This window comes from Halyomorpha halys, unplaced genomic scaffold, assembly GCF_000696795.3.
Source record: "Halyomorpha halys isolate HHAL.00 unplaced genomic scaffold, Hhal_1.1 Scaffold12.1, whole genome shotgun sequence".
NCBI classification, from domain to species: Eukaryota; Metazoa; Arthropoda; class Insecta; order Hemiptera; family Pentatomidae; genus Halyomorpha; species Halyomorpha halys.
The window spans coordinates 1399797-1421207 of NW_027109908.1; the positions used below are offsets into that span (position 1 = coordinate 1399797).

General features: G+C 32.9%; 1 protein-coding gene across 2 annotated transcripts in view; it reads right to left on the reverse strand.

Moving 5' to 3' along the window:
• Positions 1 to 511: 511 nt before the first annotated feature.
• The window catches only part of LOC106679197 (cytochrome P450 4c21), a 27188-nt gene continuing 6288 nt past the window's right edge, over positions 512 to 21411 (reverse strand). For both annotated transcript variants that reach the window (XM_014418214.3, XM_067048078.1), the window contains exons 3-13: positions 19842 to 19948; positions 14477 to 14567; positions 12870 to 13055; positions 11640 to 11703; positions 10596 to 10707; positions 10331 to 10373; positions 10125 to 10228; positions 7801 to 7961; positions 5157 to 5230; positions 3544 to 3723; positions 512 to 697 (exon numbers count right to left, since the gene is read on the reverse strand). In XM_014418214.3, coding sequence (XP_014273700.1) covers positions 534 to 697; positions 3544 to 3723; positions 5157 to 5230; positions 7801 to 7961; positions 10125 to 10228; positions 10331 to 10373; positions 10596 to 10707; positions 11640 to 11703; positions 12870 to 13055; positions 14477 to 14567; positions 19842 to 19948 — 1286 coding nt within the window. In that variant the 3' untranslated portion in view covers positions 512 to 533. The remainder of the gene's footprint in view (positions 698 to 3543; positions 3724 to 5156; positions 5231 to 7800; positions 7962 to 10124; positions 10229 to 10330; positions 10374 to 10595; positions 10708 to 11639; positions 11704 to 12869; positions 13056 to 14476; positions 14568 to 19841; positions 19949 to 21411) is intronic.

The window sequence follows — 21411 nt, forward strand, 5'->3', positions numbered from 1 at the left end:
AAGCAGGCACAGAATGAGACCAGGCGAGCTGAACTAGGAGGGCTGAGCCTTCTGGATGGATGCTACTGGATAAGGTGCAGCCTCGTCTTAAGACACTCAACCTAGTGCTGTGTGCTGCACCACAGTGCAAATAAAAATTGTTCCCAATTAAATTAAATGGTTCCTCTGTATATAATTTTGTAAATAAATACATTATAAATAAAAGGAGGTTACTGGTAGCAATGCCAGGAGGGAAAAAAATAAGTTCCTTTAATTCAGCGCTCTTTAGCCTTCAAAATTCTTCCGTTAATTCATCTTTTTTTGGTCCGAATATTTTAAGCAATAACATTAGTGATTATAGAATACACATATAAATTTTACAAAACCTTTTACTTTACATGTAAATATATTTCTCTAAATGTAGAAAAAGAAAAGAAAACAAAAAAAGCAAGGAGAAACCATTCCAATACTTAAAATTTGAATATTTTTCAGTAAAAAGAAATAAAAATTCCAATGGACTTAGTACACATGATTATATACAATAAATGTTTTATTCATTTTTTCCTTTTTACAATAGATATATGATGCCCATCAGTTATTTCCATCACTATCTGGGCAGATTGTTTGATGTCTTCGTATCGTTTGTCTGAGACAACTTTGAAACGCCGCAATATTGTTGATAACATGATTTTTGCTTGATCATAAGCAAATTGTGCACCTAAACAAGAGGATAATAAAATTTAAAATACTGAAAAAACACAAATTATTTTGTTAATACAAATATAAATAATAATAGAAAAGTACATAATATGGTATTTATCCGAAAAATATTGTTCTTTTTCCATATTTACAAATTGATAATTGGGCATTAGAGTAACACAAATGTTATTGGCTGGTTGCACATGGTGTCCAATAATCAAAAGGATTCTCATGCCAATCTCTGCTTGATATAGGTTTAAGTGAATTTAATTTAATTATTTAAACATTAATAAATAAACACTTTATTTGAAATATTATTTATACTTAAGAAAATGAAAAGGGTAAACACAGTAGTTCTCCAAAGGAAATCAAAATATTGTTCAATAAAAAATATATATAATTGTCAATAACATTAATTACATTTGCTATCTGTTTCCATTTGAAACCCTTAGAACTCCAAGTTACTTCCTTAATATTCCCCCACCCCTCCACTTTAGCTACTGTTGTATCCATCATTATATTATGGTGTCATTGGGGATCTCAAGGCAAAACTGAGACTATTAATAAATTCCATTGTAGTACAGGAATGCCTCTACCAATCAATATAATGAAGTGAATTAACCCTTCCTATTGTCATAAGTATTTCCTGGCATTCTTCCTCTACCAAGTTATTTAACCCTGCCATCCATCATACATCTCAGATCTTAAAATCAAATTCTCTGTTCATTCCCAAAATATGGTCTTTAAACTTATACCCAACAAATCACCAAAATACAGCTTTTCAGAGATTCTTCCTTATCAGATCCTCTTCCCTTTGGAATTCCATTTCTACTTCCATTCATTGCTCCAGTACCCTTCCCAACTTCAAATTCTGCTGATTCCAACATTTCCTATCCCCCTGTTCCAATAGAATTAAAATACTACAATCCTGAATACTTTTTCTCCAAGTTATTGATATCATGAGTTATTTTTCAGTTTAAAGACATAGAAGTTACTTTATTATGATTTGCGATTTTTTGTATTACTCATCAGTTGTTTTGTACTTTTATTTCATACTCTAAAGCCCAATTACTATTTTTTGTAATATAATACAAAAGGAACAATCCAAGAATAAATAATTTATTACAGACTTTACTAATTATGTATATACCTAAGGTTAGTAGGGTTAGTATGATATATAACTAAACTGATATAAATAAATTTTAATAACAAGAGAAACTTAACATTACTATTGAAATATAAAGGAATAATTAATTATTTAAATTTAAAAAACAAAAATTAGTAACTCTTCATTAATCTATAGGGCCCCAAAGCTGTAGAAACATATGATTCTGCACTTAATATTTTTTTAATAACAGCATTATTAATTCTTTTGTTAAATACAATGCATGGGCGTACCCAGTGGGGAACAGGAAGGGGTAGCTGCCCCCCTCCTAGAAGTGAAAAAAAGTTATTAATCATAATCATAGTCCTTCGCTCTTCTAACACTGTGGGATGTGAGGATCCCGCTTATAGAGTCTGGCAAAAATGTCTTTCTCTTGCACCAGCTCTCTTCTCCTACTCCAGGCTATTCCACACTTCCTGAATGGCTCCCTTACATTGTCCTCCCAGGAGATGTGAGGCCTTCCTCTGGGTGTTTTCCCTTATGTGCGGGTCTCATAAGTCTTCCTGGTGCTTCTATCTAGATCCATCCTAAGAAGATGTCTTAATTTGTGCTCCTCTAGAATGGTCTCAGCTGGTCTAACGTCAAGATTAGCCCATATGGTGGCATTCCATATTCTATCTCTCCTCGTCTTTCTTTCTATTTTTCATATATATCACATTCCATGGCTTGCAACTTACTTATGTGTTTTGAGGGTAGTATCCACGATTCTGAAGAGTAGGATAGGATAGGAAGGAAGGTCAATTTATAGATGGCTCGTTTGGTCTCCTTTGTCTCCTCTCTTCTTCCCAAGAGAACCCGAAAGTAATAGATTGATTTCAACCTTTTAATTCAGTATGGAATATTAGAGGTATTCATGATCTAACTTTAACATGTTAAAATGTGTTAAATGAAAAAGTTGTGTGAGTTGTAGAAACGTTTCCTTTTTTTTTAAATGTTAAAACAATATTACATTAACATGGTTGAGACTCTATTGATTGGTCTGCTAAATGGAGAATGACATCATGTAACAGACTAGCTGAGCTCCCATATGTAACACACCGTTTGGTCTGTTGTCATTTTGATAAGTTAGTTGCTAAACTCTAATAAAGTAATGGATAAAAATAATAATAAAGTAATAAGAGGAGGAGGGAAACTAGGAGAGGAAACAAGGAACAAGTGAGGTGGTGGAAAGATGATGTGATGAAGCTGTTGGAGATTTTATTATATCTATATCTAGTTTGATATATATTCAAACTTACAAGCAAAATTACAATTTACAAGCATAGCTATTTAATTCCCTTTAACATAGTTTAAGCTATGTTAAAATGACAATTTAGTTTGTCATGTTTTTAGTTAGCTTTTCATGAAGGCTTTGGTCAGATGTGGTGTTGCTTTTGTTTCATAAGTGAATGTTTACATCAATAATAATAATAATTTTAAAAATTTAGCTTATAAATATTTATTTATTGTCAGTACAAATATTTATGTAAATTTTGGTTCCTTTTTTTTAATCAAGAAAACTTTTTTAAGTAGATTAATGAAATATATTATATATGGATGTTAAAAGACATTAGTAAATATAATAATGTATGATTGTATAAAAAAATTATTTATAAAAGTTTAAGAATGTATCTTCATTAAATATCTATATTATTCAATCAGGACTTTCCCATAAGTTAAGGAAATACATAATATGAATATAATAGTTAATAAAATGTTACCAGGGCAATTTCTAATGCCATAGCCAAAGGCAGAGAGCGCATGGTTGTAACTTTTGGATGGTTCATCTCCTAGGTACCGATCTGGATTGAATATTGATGGGTTTTCCCAATAATAACTGTCCATAAACATTATCCTGTGACACAAAATAACAGATGTGTTTGGAGGTATAATCTTGCCATCTAAAAATAAAAGAAACATAGTTCATTATATTATTTATTTAGCTATACTTTTTTAAAAAGATAAAAAAAACAAACAGTTTGTTGACTAATAGCAACATTAACTGAGTAGAAGCTCTCTTTGTTGAATAATACAATGTGGCCTGTTAACCCGGCCCCATAGTGTAACTGTTTGATATTTGCTGTCATGAGATCCACTTATTGTCATGACTATACTTTTATATAGGGTCTGGTATTGTAGTTGATAGTACAAGTAATGGGGGATATGCACTGGGGGACTCTGGTCCTTCATATTCAACTATTGCCAAGTGAACCAGCGAGTTTAAGTTTGGTCGGGAGAGTTTAGATGATGATCCGCATAGTGGACGGCCAAAAAAGTACTACAACCCCAGAATATATCGCAAAAGTGCATAAAAAGGTCATGGAGGATTGTCGACCAAAAGTGCGTGAGATTGCTGAAGCTGTAGGGATGTCATCTGAACAGGTATATCACATTTTAACCGAAGACATGGAATGAAAAAATGAAAGGTCATGGCCTCAGTTTTCTGGGATGTAAAAGGCATTCTGCTGATAGATTATCTTACTACTAGCCAAACAATTACAGGGCAATACAATGCAAACTCCTAGACCAAATATAAGAAAAGATACATGAAAAAAGGCCTGGTTTGGCAAGGAAAAAAGTCATCTTTCATCAGGACAATGCTCACCCACACACAAGTGCTATTCCCATGGCAAAACTTCATGAACTGAGGAACGAATTATTGACATATCCACCTTATTTGGCTCCATCAGACTCTCATCTCTTCCCCAAGCTGAAAATTTTCCTAGGTGGATGGAGATTTATTACAACGGAAGAACTGACAGCCAAATTGGAGAGGTATTTTGCAGGCCTGGAAGAATCTCAAATTTCGAGATGGGATCAAGGCATTGGAACATCGCTAGACCAAATGCATTAGTCTACAGAGAGACTATGTTGAAAAATAAAAGCAGTTCCACCGAGGAAATACACTTCTTCCCAGTACATTCCAAGAACTTTTCAAACCACTCTTGTATATATATATATATATATATATATATATATATATAAATATATATATATGCCTTGAAAATGTACTGTCACAACATATCTTATTCCAGGCTTCAAAATGAACTATGAAACCCCAAAAATGACTCCAAACTGGGCGCCAAAAGTAAATATGTTCTGGGCCTCAAACGGTCTAGGTCACCTACCTAATAAATTTAAAAATCTAAGGAAAATAAAGACTGATTAGCAATAAAAAAAAATGTTCAAAGATTAACTTTAAAAACTAGTTAAAGGACTAGTGTGAAAGTTTTTGTGCTCAGAAACAAATATATACGCTTAAGAAACAGTCAAAATATTTGTGCCTCCACCAGATTAACTAAAAAATATTCCTCTTATATTAAATAATACTCACCAATAATAATTTCAGCTTTAGTTTTTCTGACTGTAGAAGGACAAGTGACAAACCGAACAGCTTCTTTCACAAACCTGGAAAAATTAATATAAATGTATAACATAAATATTTATTAGTATGTGTATGTATGTACATATTGTAATATTCAAAAATTATTTAATGTAAATAAAAGAAAAATTTTTAGTTTTAACTAATTCTCATATCTTAAGTATACCTTAAACCTAAACTAAACTTGGATTAATATCAGAAAAAGAAAAAGAAATTCTAGTTATAATAAAAAATTAAAACTTTATACTACCCAAGGTCAGACAGATTCTAGTGGATTAATGAACAAATGCTTATTTGGCCTTAATAGGAACAATGAACATTTTGAATTTTCAAAAAATTGTTAAATTAAAAAAAATTATTTTGAACGTAGTGAATGATACAATCCTATGATAGCATGCTCGGATGTGGAGCGCAAGAACAATGTAACAACTTTACCTGGTTACCATAAGCCAGGTGCCATACCATATAAATTTAGTCTTTAAGGATACCTTTAAGGCCTTATTAAATATTCTATTTCCAATTTTACAACATTTATTTTCAAGTAAAATTAATGTTTGGGTCAAATCTAAATTTAAATTATATGGGTCAATGCCTATAAATGTCTTATTAAAACTGAAATGCCAAATGAATTTATTTTTTATTTTTCCTGAATTGTAAAATTTAATAGGAGTAATTAATTCAGGCATACATTTATAATGATTATTTTGTGTACAATATTTACATTTTATTTTATGAATAGTTCCCTTTTTTATTAATGCTTCTCTGTAAAATTTAACATTATTAACCTCTTGACTTAAAGGTTCTGTATCACATTTATGTTTTGATTCAAAGTCCACTAACAGATTTTTAGGTTCATTTTTTTCCACCGTGCATTCATCATTTTTTCGGAGAAATCAGACATTTGCTGTATTAAAGTAGTTTCCATTAAACAATTTCTTTTAACCCTATTTTATTTGATTCAATTCGGTTTCCTACATATTGTTTTGATTTCTCATTTATTTCAAATTCAAAATTTTTATTAATTTCTAATTCACAATTTTCATTAATTTCTAATTCACAATTTTCATTAATTTAAAATTCAAAATGTTCAACCTTTTCATCAATATTTTCATCCAATAATTCTGAGTTATTTAGTGTTAAATTAGTTTCAACTACTTCAATTTTTTTCTAATTTATTTTCTAACCCCATTAATCTTACCCTGTTATCTTCACGTAACTCTATGTTATTGCTTTAATTCTATCCGATAAATTCTGCATAGATTTTTCTTGCTTTTCAGTATGTTCATCAAACTTTTTTTGTAACATTATCATTAATTGTTGCAACCTGTTACGAGTATCAAAATGATTGCCATTTTCAACACTTGAACTTAAAACTGGTTATTTTCATGGACACTAGTTAATACCGGTAAGTCATTCCCAGCTCTAATGTGTTGGACAACATTATCTTCATCATTTTCATTTAATACTTCTGCCAAACCATTCGATTTTCGAAGAATCGCCTCTTTAGGATCTCTTCCCTCAGTTAACTGTACGTTATCCTCAATCATTAACTATTTAAGTTATTATATAAAAAAAAATTATTCAATTAAAACTCTTCTGATTGCCGTGACCTAATTTGTAAAGAATTAGGCCCTACTTGGGCGCCAATTTATGTATTATTTAAAGTAAATAAAAGGAAAATTTTTTAGTTTTAACTTATCCTCATATCTTAAGTATAGCTTAAGTTCAAATAAAACGCTTTATTGGTAAACAGATAGAAGACTTTTATTTTATAACATAATAGACTCTTAATCTCAGGGCGGGTTTCTAGGCAATCAGAACAGTCACTTTAATAACACTTTTACAATTATATGTTGAGCAACACTAACCAATTTATACTCTTCTTTGATGAATGATTTTTTCTTTACCTTTTTTTTCACAAACAAACACTTTCTGTCAACAATCTTTCAGCAAGAAAACACTGACTAAACAAAGCCTTGATCCTTTAACAGTTTTCAACACAAAAACAAACTCTTGGTAATCCAAACAAAGAAGTATCTTATTTTTCTTGGACTTTCCTTTGATGTCTTCTTTTTCAAGATGTCTACCACTGACCATAGACAAAGGACAATGAGGACCTCCTGCCTCCAGGAGCTGTCATCCCTTTGGATCCTAAACACCAGTGACTCCCCGAACCAAACATTCTGTCTCATTGTTCCATGTAAACATTGATTATAGCACAACAGTTTTGGGTTTTTGCATATGATTTCCTTTCTGAATATTATTCTTTAATACTTATTCTTAACTTCTATTTTTTCTTAAATTTACTGTAACTACAATTATGATAGGAAGTTAAATAAATTTTTTTTAAAATATTTGGAAGGACATGTGCTGCAATTTTGGCTTTGAACGATATCTTTTGTAACTGCATATATTACTGATTAAAATTGGTTAGCTTGCTTTAAGGTTTAATATTACAAATAAGCAATACTGAAATGATACATAACATAAAACATACTAAAAATCATTTGTTTATAAAAAATAACTATTTACTCATAAAAGAGGATTACAATATATAGATATTATAGAAAATATCACTAAAATTTAAATAATTTACCTCTCCAAATATTCCATATTTTTTATATCCGTTGTTGTAGGATCCCGGTCTGAGTCACCAAAAATATTTTGTTGTTCATGCCATGCTTTTTCTTGTATATCTGGAAGAGTAGCCAGGATAGCCAGAGATGTAGTTACTAAATTACTTACAGACTGTGACCCCTAAACGGTTTTCAATTAAATCAGTAAAAGAAAATAATTCTGAATGATATTTGCAAGAAAATGATTATGTGAACTAGAATAAAATAAAATGTGAAGCAAAGTTAGAAAATATTGGGATATTGAAAGTTCTTGTTACCCTTACTTTTAGAACATACTGGACAAAATTATTTATTAAATTAAACTACTATCTCATGAAATTACAAATTTACCAGAGGGTACTGGTTAATTCTTAAATGAGTTAATTCTTTTATCATTATTTTAGATTACTTTATCGGTGAAAAATTTAATTAATTAATGTTCTAAAGTATGAGGAGGGAGTAGTTTTGAAAGTATGGATCAGTTCAAATATCTTGGTACAATTTTAACCAATGCCAACAAGATAGAGGAGGAAATATGGACAAGAATCGGGAATGAAAATAAATGTAACTGGTCGCTCCGAAAAGTATTCCAAAATAGAGAGATACCCTGAACCCTTAAAATAAGGCTACATAAAGTAATAATACTTCCTGTGATCGTGTACGGAGCGAGGCATGGACACTAACCAAACAGCAGGAGAGGTTGTTGAGAACATGGGAGAAAAAGATTCTGAGACGAATATACAGCCCAACCAAAGAAGGAAGTCACTACCGCTTAAAGACCAATGCAGAAATTAAGGACCTTTATGGGGAACCTGATATAGTTTCTTGCATCAAAATGGGGGGAATGAGATAGATGGGCAATGTTTTTATCGCATGGATCACAAAAGACTCACTAAACAAATAATAGAAGGATGTCCAGAAGAAAAAAGGGGAAAAGGCTATGATGGATGGACAATGTGGAGGAAGTCTTGAAGTCACAGAGTGTGAGACATTGGAGGGGAGCGGCTGGAAACCGTGATGAATGGAGTATGTAGATGTGTCTACAATATAACCTATTTTCTTATTTTCCAATCATTCTGTGATTCTGTTTATTCATTACTGCTGTAATCTTGCTTTTTGTTCTTAGCCCTGATGAAAGCATGAAATTCTGTCCGAAATATTGGTGCTAATAAGTTTTTATTTATTTGTGTTCTTCAATGACCATACCATTTTCTCCATCTTCTCATTTATAAAAAACTAAACTACTCTGATTAAAAATATAAAATTGTATCCATAATTTAAGAGTTGAAGTTAATTGTATTAAATAATTTTATATTCCTATTTTGAAGACTGGAACTCAATTTTTCAATTTCTTAAAACTATCTTCAAGTTTAAGTAACAATTTTAAGTTTTAGAAACAAAAATATGCAAGACACTATAGAGAAAGGAGTATTTAAAAATATTCTTCCAAGCAAAATTCACTTTTGAAATTTCCCTAAAATTTCACATGTTCTTCCCCTGAGCTTTTCAATTGTGTATTTACATATCACTAACAAAAAACCTAACAAGTAATAAGGCAATGTAGAAAAACTCAATACTTTGATCATACTAATTGATTTTGTTTAATTTTTATTTGAAATTAAATAGGTTATATAATATAATGAAATAAACAAGATGTGTATTATAAGAGGAATTTAGTTTAGTATAAAGTATTAAATTTTATGCATCAAAAATGAAAATTTTGCCCAAAAAAGAGTAAAATTTTGTGCAGAAAAAACTCAAAACATGCAAAATTGTGGGGGGAAAAAAGCCAAAATGATAATAATATAAAATCAGTATTATTTGGATGTCTTTTCCATAATTAAAATTTCTGTTGTGGAATGATAGAATTTGTAGCATGGGAACAAAAGATGCAATTGTATGAAAATCAGGTCTCAAATCATAACCATACAGTTTTATTATTGACCTATCACCCTGTTTCTACTCGACTATTCAACATCCAGTTATATCTTAATAATTAATAGTAATACATTTTTTTTCTGAAGTTTTTTAAAAATTATATTCCTTGTTAAAAAACAATTCAAATTATTTGAAATATTATATTAAAATTCGAGAAAAAGAAACGTTGAAGTTGAGATGTCAAATTGAGGCTGGTTAAAAAAACACTCCTGTCTAGTTACAAACATAGTTTTACCTACTATGAACATTATACAAAAATAGTTTTACCTATCACGAACATTATACAAACATAGTTTTACCTACTATGAACATTATACAAATATAGTTTTACCTACTACAAACATTATACAAACATAGTTTTACATACCACAAACATTACTTCTCTTATCACTTGTTGAAATTCTTCATAGTTGCTATCAATGGAAGAGTATTCCTTAAGCATATCTTCAAAATATAAATTTTTACTCTCATCTAGAGCGTCATGAACAAAATAAATAAAATTATTTCTGAATGTTCATTATGATTTAAACAAACCCTGCTTTAGATTCAAGTAGAATTATAATTATTACAAACCTTTTGTAACGTTTTGTTGCCTCTGTGCTAAATTTTTCTGACACTGTAAACAGAATAAAAATTATTTGTAATGATAAAATCATTATTAGTTCATAAATCTATGATGCGCGGTCATAAGGGCTTAAGTCACTTTTTGAGCATTTGGAGATTATGTCGTATTATACGACCGTGCATCAAAGATATATATTATACATTTAATGCTTCATTGAGATTAGGTACAATAACTTTCTTGTGATCCTATGTACAATGTTATATATAGACTTACCGTTTCGATAATTTGATGAACTGGTTTCAACGTATTATTAACAGCTATGAATATATTAAGCAAAAATCCAAATATAGGATTGAAAAGTGTTATTGCTACCTTACGCATTCCCCTGTAATAAAAATTAAAGATATTTTATAAACTTGATTATTATTTATATTATTTTATGAAACAATTCAAGGTGTTGAAAACAAAAAAAAGGAAAAAGAAAAAAAAATATGGCTAGAATATTATAGGAAGATCACAAAATGATGCATTAAGTCTCTGAAATTCTAGTAAATAACAAAACAGTCAAAATTTAGGCCAATGAGGTAAAATCAGGGCAGAAAAAGTTTGAATCACATAAATGTAAACCAGAATCTACTATAAATAATTCAACAAGTATAAATTTATAAATTAAAATTTATTTAGTATAAATGATTCAACAACAATGGGATAACCCATGAGGTATATAGTTATAGATTCTGAAAGTCAGTGTGCAAAAGGTTGGTTTAATAATAAAGATTTGAAATTTTTGTATTGCCCTCTAGTACTAATTTCTACCAAAACTGACTATGGCTAAAATATTTGTCCAGTAATTAAAAATAAAACACAATAGTACCAGCTTCAGAGTCTCGTCTGCTGTTGTGCACTTAATTTCTCGGATTTTGTCTCAGATTGTTTATCATGAGACAGATTTAATTTCCTATCCTGGTGTTAATTGAACCCACCTATGAAATAAGGAGAAACATATAATTCTGTGTACAGTAGATCTTGTTTATAACAACTTCGGATATAACAACGTATTGGTAATAGTGTCAAATATTTCAAGACCCTAAATTCCTATTTTTTATAATTATGATGTGTGTAGTAATTGGTTATGATGATCAGCTATGGTGCAGAATATGCCTGGACCCTTGGAGGGATTATATCTCTAATACCAAGCAACTAGAATTTATTAGAAACCTTGTGGTGACCATTATTTTTTCAAATCCTCATCAAAATCATGCATTCAACTACAATCTAAAGCTTAAAATTAAGTGTTCAGATGTTTTTCAAATTTACCATCGCATTAAATTGTATACTTCATCATTATCTATTGCGTTCAAATCACTGCCAAAGTGTGTTTCTGAAAATAAATAAAAAAAATCAATTAAAAATAAACAATTCTATTTTTAACTCTGCTCTTGGAGTATATCAGTTTGTTAAATTTTTAAATCTCCTAAGTATCTTAATAATCCTTAAACAACCAACAATAAATAATTTTAAAACTTACATAGCAGATGCAACCGTTGTTATATCGAAAAATTCTTGCATGCATATGAAAAATAAGAATTAAGATAATATTGATAGAGATCAGAGGCAGTGCCCTTAACCAGCCTCCACTGGTTATCAATACCAGTGAAGCAACTAAGAGAGAAGATCCTGCAGTCCTAGATTTGAGTTCCACATCTGGATGAATGTGGTTTGGGGTTCCGTGAGCAGAGTGTAAACATTGTAAATAAATGTGAATGTGTTCTAGATGATTTATTTTATTTTTGATTCTTTATGTTAGATGTTTTCTTATTTAGGTGTTATTTAACTCATTTATTCTTATTTACTATGTGAATATCCATTTTAGTTTTTACTTTTCTTATTTTATTGCTTGTATAATTTTTATTTATTTAATTTTCTCTTTATATAAGATGTTCATATAGTGTGATTTGATTACTTACAGCCTTAGAACTTTATCCCTTAAGTGACACAGATTGTTTTATTTCGAAAAAAGTTAAAACAAGAAAAAAAGAGATCAGGGGAAACCTGACAAGATTGAGTAACAAGACAAATTCACAAGTTTGTTTTAATAATTATTTGTCCTATTTTTAAATTTAAAATAAATTTTCTTCTTGTTTACAACCCATCAAGCCCTTCTTGTACAAAAAGTGATGTGAAGGAGATTAAATTACATAAACAAACTAATGTATCAATCAAGGCAGTGGAAATGGGAAAAGTATGTTTTTTTTTTGTTTTTTTTCAATTTTTATTGTCCAAATTAAGCGCTTATTATTTAATATGAGTCTAATACCTTAGTTTGATACAACTTTTGTACACATTATTTTCACTTTGCTCAAGTAAAATATGTGATAATCCAATACAAGTATGATTTTTGAGGTAATCATACTTTTCAACTTCAATTAAGTACATTTTTTGATCAGAAATATTAGTAATTTTTATTTAAAATATTTTACGGTGGCAGTGTTGTTTATGCGTAAATAGAAACAATGTTATATATTCATTATAACAATACATATTTACCAATGATTGAGCCCATTGCAGTCATCGAAGTATACCTCTCAACATTAAATGTTCCTTTTTCATGTTGCATTTTATCAACCATCCTTTTAGACATTTTGACAAAAATATTGTGATAGTTGGTGAGGTTCTGATTAGTCATTGAACGGTTGATAATTTTTTTTCTCAGTTTCAATTTTGAATCTGCATCTAATCATAATAAAATGCAATTAAGAACTGTGTAAAACTAAAGGATGAATACAAGTTACAAATAAATTTTTGAGGGACATTTGTGTGAATTTTCAAACTTTTTTTTCTACCTACTATGTTTGATTTTGCATATTTTAAATTATCAACTATCTCTTATTGTTATTATAAATAAATATATGATAAAAATAAACTATGAAAGATTTTGATAATATGCTAAAGGAGAAATATTTTGCTAGATTGAAAACAAATTCCTTTAAATAAGAGTAATAATATAGATGTACAATTTACTGTTTAAATATTTTAGGAAATTTGATGTGAAACATATAAAGCCATAGAAAAAGTGTTAGAGAGTGACAAAAAAAACAAAACACATATTAAGTGAATTGATTATATGTATAAATGATTGACCGTATTATTCAAAATATGAAGGAGATGTTGAGGTGGGGGGGGGATAAAAAAAGGAACAAAAATAGTAAATAACTATTTATTTGCCAACGTTTCGCATCACTTTGCAGAGCTTCATCGGGGCTAAAAAAAGGTACAAAAACAACTAAAAATATTTTGACAATGTGGGATAATAAAATAAAAAATTTCCTACACTTTCAAAATATTTTTAGTTGTTTTTTATATCTTTTCCAGCCCTGAAAAAGTTCAAAAAAGTGGGTAAATAGTTCTTAACTATTTTTTGTTCCTTTTTTTTATTGCACCCCCGACCATCTCCTTATTAAATGAATTTATAATTATTAATAAAAAATGAGAAATGTCATTGCAATTTTTGTGATTTAGCCACAGTTAGGCAAAAAGTTTGAACAAAAACTCCTGCATGGATCATTCCACTAAAACTCTTCCAAATATGGTGTTAATTAACTATCAAAATTTAGATAATTTTAAAATTTTTTTAAAAAATTAAATTCGATAGATTTAATTTTTTTTTTCTTTAATTCCTTCAGGGAATGCTCCTTGGTAATACTCCAAGCTAAGTAATGTAGTAGATTTTGTGATATATAGCAAGAAAAAATAACAAACTGGCAAGGAGAGGCTTAAGAACATCAACTTCAATTTTTTATTTTGGGTGGGAGATGAAACAACCATTCTTCTATTTTCTTTGAAAAATGTAGAGCATGAAAGAAGAATTATAATTCGTTGTTTATTAATTTCACAAACATCAGTGTCCTGATGTATATATAGAAAATCCCAATTGTCAAAGCTAAGAGGCCCTGTTTGTAAAAATTGAAGGATTTCTTTTAAATAATTGTAAAATGATTATATTGGGTCTTGTCGATAGACTGAATAATTTGGAGGTTACAAAGTTGAAAATCTGTATGAATTTCAAACCTATGGCCACTATTTGTGCCCCACTATAATAGTTTTACTGTTCTATGACTATTCTATAAAATTAAAAATAAATAAAATTGACATACTTGCATATAAAGCTATTCCTTTCCAGAAATTGGGTAAACTTTCATATACCATGGATTCTTTATCTCCAAATGCTGGATGTCCTGCAAGTTTCTAGAACCATCGCCATTTTATATTTAATAGAACAAAATTTTTTTTTTATTTTCTTGATTATTAAACAAAATTATAGTTAAATAGTGTCATTGAAATGAGGGAGTGGTTTATAAGTAGAATACATACTACAATATTTATAGATAATTTAAAACAGTCTGACCTAGTGAATGGCTATTAACAAACCTTTACCGTGATAGGGTGCTCCCTTAAGAAGATTTCTGACTTGGGGTAACTTAGTACTGGGACAGGGGGAGGAGGGTAACTATTAACAGGTTCCTACCTTGTTCTAACCATAGTGGGGGGTCAGGTTTTCATTTCATGGGACCATCACAGAAATAATAGTCGACCCCCGGGTCGAATTCGAACCGGTTCCGCTGTAGTTACGAACCAGTTAAAGCTAATGCTTTAACTTGCTCGGCTACAAACATCTGTGTTCAACCATCGGCTACCTGTGAGGCCCAGTGCGACAGCACCAGTCGTACTTGCTTAAAGTCTTACCTTCTTTCACTATTTATTTTAAATATTCAAGCAATCCATTTTGCCGAACCACACCTTCTAATTTCTATGAAAATCAATGCATATAGCATATATAACTTATAAGAAATAAATTTTATTTGGGTAAAACAACCTTATAATTAACTGAACTAACTGCTTTAGAAAGCCATATAGGACTAAGGCGAGTGATGTGTTCCAATAAAAATCTTAAATCTGAAATTTTTGTCTTGCTTAACCTTGAGCATTTTGCTCATGTTGGGAAATAAAAATCTATATTTTTCTAGTATTTCATTTGTTTTGTTTATACTTTTGTCTCCCTTCCGTTAATCCTTTGATGTATTCATTGCTTGTTTATGCTGCTCCCACTTTTACCTCCCCACCTATACTCAATTCAGTTTTACTCTGGCCTCCTAGCCAATGGTAAGACTGAGCATTTCTCTCATCAGTACACTTCTAAGGTGACATCTTTTTTTTTTTTCGCATTTGAGCGTTTTGCTAACCTGAGTTTCTTATTTTAAATCATGAGCTATGGCATGAGATCTTAGATCTTTTACGAAATCTGGATTCTTCAGCCTCTGATGGAAGAGCTCCAATTTATAATTTCAATTTCAAATTGCATTGGAAGTAATCTTTAAGATTTTTGTCATCATCAAATACAATTATATAAAAAAGAAAACCAGTATAAATAGTAGATAAATGCTCAGGGGTCACCTAGTCCCCCAAAAATTAGGACATTCCAGCCGGGTTAAAATTCTTAAAAGTGTATCTCTGATCAGATAACTTCCTTCCTTACAGCAGCCCTGCCTATCTTCATGATCTTAGATAACCTTTTTTTAAATTTAACTTTCATTGTAGTATTTTACGAGATAATTATTAATTTTAATTCCTAAACATATAATGTTTCTCTAAATGTATGGTTTTTTATGTTAAATAAAAAAAAAAAATATACCCTATAATACCCTAAGGTAAATTGACAAGATTTGCAACAATATATTTACAAATAATTTATGATTCTAGAGTTAATTAATGATTCCGAAGGCTGGAGAAATTCTGAAATTAGTTAAAACATGGAGAACACAAATAATAAACTCTTATCTGACCACAAATTACACACAAATAATTTAGGCATATCCTCTTTTCCTTCTCAACACGTCCAACACTTTTAATGTACGTATTTGGGTGGGCGGAGCAAGTATCGATTGTTACGACGAAGATGAAAATTTTACCAAAGTTTCTTGAGTAAGGTTGTAAGGAGTAGGATATGGGAGAAGAGTCTCGGAGAATGGAGTTTGGAGAATAAGAAGGAATGGTGAGCTGATAGATCTGTTCCGGGATTTAGTCGTAAGAGCAAGAATAAGATGGTTAGAGGCCCATGTGGAGTAGTTAGTCTCCCATCGGGCGCCTCCCCAGGTGGCGGATAGGGGGATTCTCACCAGATATAGCAGGAACTGGAGAAATAAAATACCCGGGATAGACCAAAACTAGATTCAAATCCAGACGCGACGGTTCCTAGATAGGCGGCGTACTGGTCAAAGTTTGTTCCTCAGGTTATAGGCGGCTGTGTTAAACCTGGCAGTAGGTATAAAATGCTATTTTCAGAAATCCAAATGGAGGGAAATATTAATAATTATGCTACGGTGCAGGGGCACGGAACCACAGTACCGACGTCGAAAGGGAAAAAGAAAGCGGGTTCCCGGCGACGTCATCATACAACCGCAGTGCTGCAATGGCGGAAGCCATGGCCATTGTAGCATCTAATGCTACAAGATTGACTGAAAGAGGTGAGAAAAGCGAAAGAAAAATGGTGGCAGGAAAAGTCAGGATGCTTTCAGGAAGCGGCAGAGAAGCCGACAAAGATAAAGGGCCTAATAGTCGAGAAGGGAAATGAGCCCCAAAGGAAAAGGAGAAAGAAGAGAGCGAGGGAGAAGGAGGAGTCCCTTCTAAAGCCTAACCCAGAAATTGAAAGACCCGTTAAGAGGGCGGAAGTAATTCAAGGACAGATTAAAAGCAACTTGGAGAGAAAAAAGGTATCTCACGAGATCCATAAATACCTAAATGGCCAGCTGAGAGAATTACCCAATATAATAGAGGCCCAGCGGGAAATTATCTCGGAAATAGTCAGTGAAATGGTAGAAGAAGCCATGTATACCGATGATCTACACAAGATCATTGGTAAAAAAGGTCTCCCAGATTCTGGCTCCAATGGTAGCAGAGGCTATAGGGGACGCCATAGGAGTGGTCTATGACCAGAGAAAAAAATAATGGGTGTCACTGACACTGAAAAGGGTTTCTGGAATAATAAAAGAACTGGAAGGGAAAGTTGTCGAAGAAGCCTCCATTCTCTTAAAACGTTCGGCCGAATGTAGGACTAAAAGAAAAGAAAAGGGGAATGAGGACCGAAGAGCAGTGGAGGAACCGAAGACGATGGGGGCTGGGCCATTCGGGCCATTCCACATAAACCCCAGGAGACGGCGACGTATGTCACACCCAAGGGAAGCGCAGAGGGGTGGACTGCGAAAGATATATTCAAGGAACTCCCATCCAAAGAAGAATTGAAGAGCATTGAGGACATAAAATTGATAAAAGACACCCAAAAGGGCAATGTTCTGGTCAGGACAGAAGGCGCTGACCAGGCACAAAAGCTCCTAACCTGGGATGGGTCGAGGGAAAAAGGATTACCGGGGAGCCTTACAGTGGCACGCAACCTGGAAATAAAAGGAGTCCTCTACATTTGGGACGGGAGTATCTTGGAGAAATATCTAAGGGGAAAAATCCTTATAGAGGCTTCAAAGGAAGATAAATACAGGAGAGAGTGGCTTAGACCCTGCTTCTCCACTCCCGCGAGGGGCGGGCTCACAACTACATGGGTGCTTGAGGCACACCAAGCTGTGAGACTCCCTCTGATGACCCTGTCCACGAAGGCCGTCAGCGAAGGATGGTGGAGCCTAACCATCAGAGATTATCTGAACCCCTTAGTCTGCCTTCGGTGCCATGAATACGGGCACCCAGCCAAATCCTGTCTGAAGGAGGTGGCGTGCAGATGGTACCTGGGGACTGGGCACAAAGTTAAGGAATGCCCTGAAAAGAAGATGGGTAAACCTTCATGTTGTACAAACTGTAAGGCGAGTGGCAGAACGGGGAAAGATCTCCAACTCTTCGGGGAGTGCCCGCTACATTTGGAGATGATGGTCAAGCAGGCGAAGAAGACCCATTATGCATATGCTACAGATCCTGCAGGACAACATGGGCCGAAGACAAGTGGTCGTGGACGAATTGAGATCTCTTGCCCGGAGTGTTGACATCTTGGCGATTCAGGAACCATGCTGTCACAAGAATGTGGTCGCGCTAGGCAGTGGGGAGAGGAGGCCTAGAGCATTGATCGTGGTAGTCAATCCCGCTCTCGATGTAATGAAACTGAAGCAATTCATCACAGCAGACCAGGCGGCATGCTATATCAGATGGGCCAGAGTTGCATTCGCCCTGGTTTCAGCATATATGCCGTCTCGACAGGCTAATGTAAATGTTAATGTTGAAGATGATATAGTTACTGTGGACGCTGTTGCACTTAAGTATAGAAGTTTGATTGTCTGTTCCAATACCAATTCGAAGGGAAACAAGTCCACAGGAAAGGACAACATTTCGTATGACCTTCTCAAACAGCTTCCCAGAAAAGCCCAAATGTTTCTCCTCAACATATACAACTCTTGTCCTCGCCTCAGATACTTTCCAACGGAGTGGAAGCATGCTATCATTGTTCTAATCCTCAAGCCAAAAAAACGAGGAGCGGATCCGGTAAACTACCGGCCCATCAGCCTCCTCAATCATATCTCAAAAATTTATGAGAAGCTAGTCCTCATACACATCCGCAAACACTGCGACACACACGACGTCATCCCCCCCAGAACAAACCGGGTTCTCGCGTGGTGTGAGCTGCTACCACAATGTGGCCAAGCTGCAAAGCGATGCAGCAAACAACCTAAAGAGTAACCTTGCCACACCCATGATCTCACTAGACTGTACACAGGCATTTGACTCTGTATCCCACTCGACACTAATCCAACAACTCAGGCTTCAGCAATTCCCAGACCAGCTGGTCGACATTATTGGGTCCTACAACAGTGATCGGACTTTCTCAGTCCGGGTCAAAACTGAAATATCCGCCCTCAAGCCCGTCACTTGTCGATCGACGAAATGGAGAGCATTTTCCAGTGAACTGGAGGGGATACTAGTTGATCAAGAGTGAGAGGAGATGGTGCCAATAGATGAGGAGACAAGAAATTGACCACGGGGTGGCAATGCTAATGGAAGCCATTACTGAAGCGGCTAGTAAGTATTGCCCTCCAATGGCGAAGGGCGAAAAAACATCCGGTCACATGGTGGACGTCGGCCCTGACTCAGCTCAAGAGAGAATACTACAGGGCCAGGAGTGCAGAGATAATGAGAGGAGACCTGCACTCCAAGAGGAACCTAAATATAATAGGGTATATCGAAACGGAATGTGGCACCAGAAAAAGATGTCCTGGGTCGAGTTCATTGCTGAGGAGACAGATAAGAATCCCTGGGGCAATCCGTACAGAGCAGCACTGGACAAGGTCAATCCTCTACAGCTAATGGTGGCTATCAGTGAAGGGGGTGCCCAGGCAACCACTCTGGAGAAAGCTGCGAAACTGTATATAGATTATACATACCATGCATGGTGAGACACACGACTATTGAGTACACCTCATTTACGTACTAATTAGATTCATATGTTAAAAATCGATTAATATTGAATTTTACCTCGACCATGAAAGGATTTGATATTGCCACTACAGGTTTCCAATAATACCACATCACATGAAGCCCACCGCCAGGAGGAAATAGTGGTTTAAGATGTGCTATAATTCCTGAAAAATAGATTTTTCTTAAGTAAAGTACTTCTTATCTAAAAATACTACACAATTAAAATTAATTAAGTCACTTAGCTTAGCACCAGAGCAGAGCTGAGTACACGAACCAGGAATGAATTATGAAAAAATTGAAAATTTGAAAAACCATAATAAGAAAAAAGAGGCTAAAAATTTTACCGACACATAACAAGAACGATTCATTCCTGAATCAACAAATAATTTTTGAAAAATTATTTAATATCAAAGTACTAGGATATTAACCTGAATATCTCAAAGTGAAAATTAAAAATAATGATTATTCAAAATAGGAAGAGTTCAGAATGCAAATTAAAAAAATACAGCATCTTATAGGGATAGGTAATAATAAATAGCAATAAGTGCACAAAAAAAAAAAAAATGAAACATAGTGATATTTGCATGGACCCTAGTTATAGAGCCTGTTTCCTAAAATAAAAAAAGAATACAAACATTTTAAGAGTTCATTTTAGGGAACAGAGTGGCAAAGTGATAAGGCGTTTTGCTACCAACTCCAAAGACCCGAATTTAAATCCGACTGAGATAGATAATTAATTTAGTATTAGTATTGAACCCCAGACCATTCATGAGTTGTAATGGATCACATTGATTTATTAACAGTTGAATTTACTGTATGTTTTTTCCAATTGTCTTACAGTGGTGGGAAACTGACGTTTTTGTCCAAAAACCTCTTAATTGTTTAAATCTTCTGTAATTCTCATGAATTCCATTGTTATTCAGGGTGCTAAATTCAATGGAATGCTTTTTTTTTGTTTTTAATTTTGATATTTTCTTTTAATTTTTAGAAAAAAAATATAAACGTTAATTTTTCCATCTTTAAAACAATTTTTCCCTATAAATATAATATAATTCTGATTCATAGTAGTTAATTTGATCATTTTTCTCAGCTTATTTTGTTAGCTCCTTGGCTCCATATGTATAATATGAATACTTTTATGGGAAAATAAATAATAAATTATTAAGGTCAATAAATAAATAAATCTGGTCCATCAAAAATTTACAAAAACGAATTTTTCCAGTATCGAATTGGAACTCTTTGGGGAGTCTTAAAAATATTTCAAGAAACAAACCTACTTTTGAAAAACTACAGTTTGTACACTAACATTCATTGGTATTTACTTCGTCGAATTGTTTATTTGTTGGATGGGTTTATAACAAAATAACTAGTAAAAACTCGCTTTTTCCCAATGCCGAAATAACGTCTATAAGATCAGTTCTACGGCACAAAAATATTGCTTGATGGGAGAACTAATTACGGTGAGTTAGTTTATAGGTATTTGAGTGAGGGAAACCACACTCATTAACGTGATTAGACCAATTTTATTTTCGAGGGTTTTTGCACACTTTTCACCGCTGTGCGTCGTCCGAACCCAAATCCACAAGCCACCACTTTTATTTATTTTTATGAACCCCTATCCTGGTCA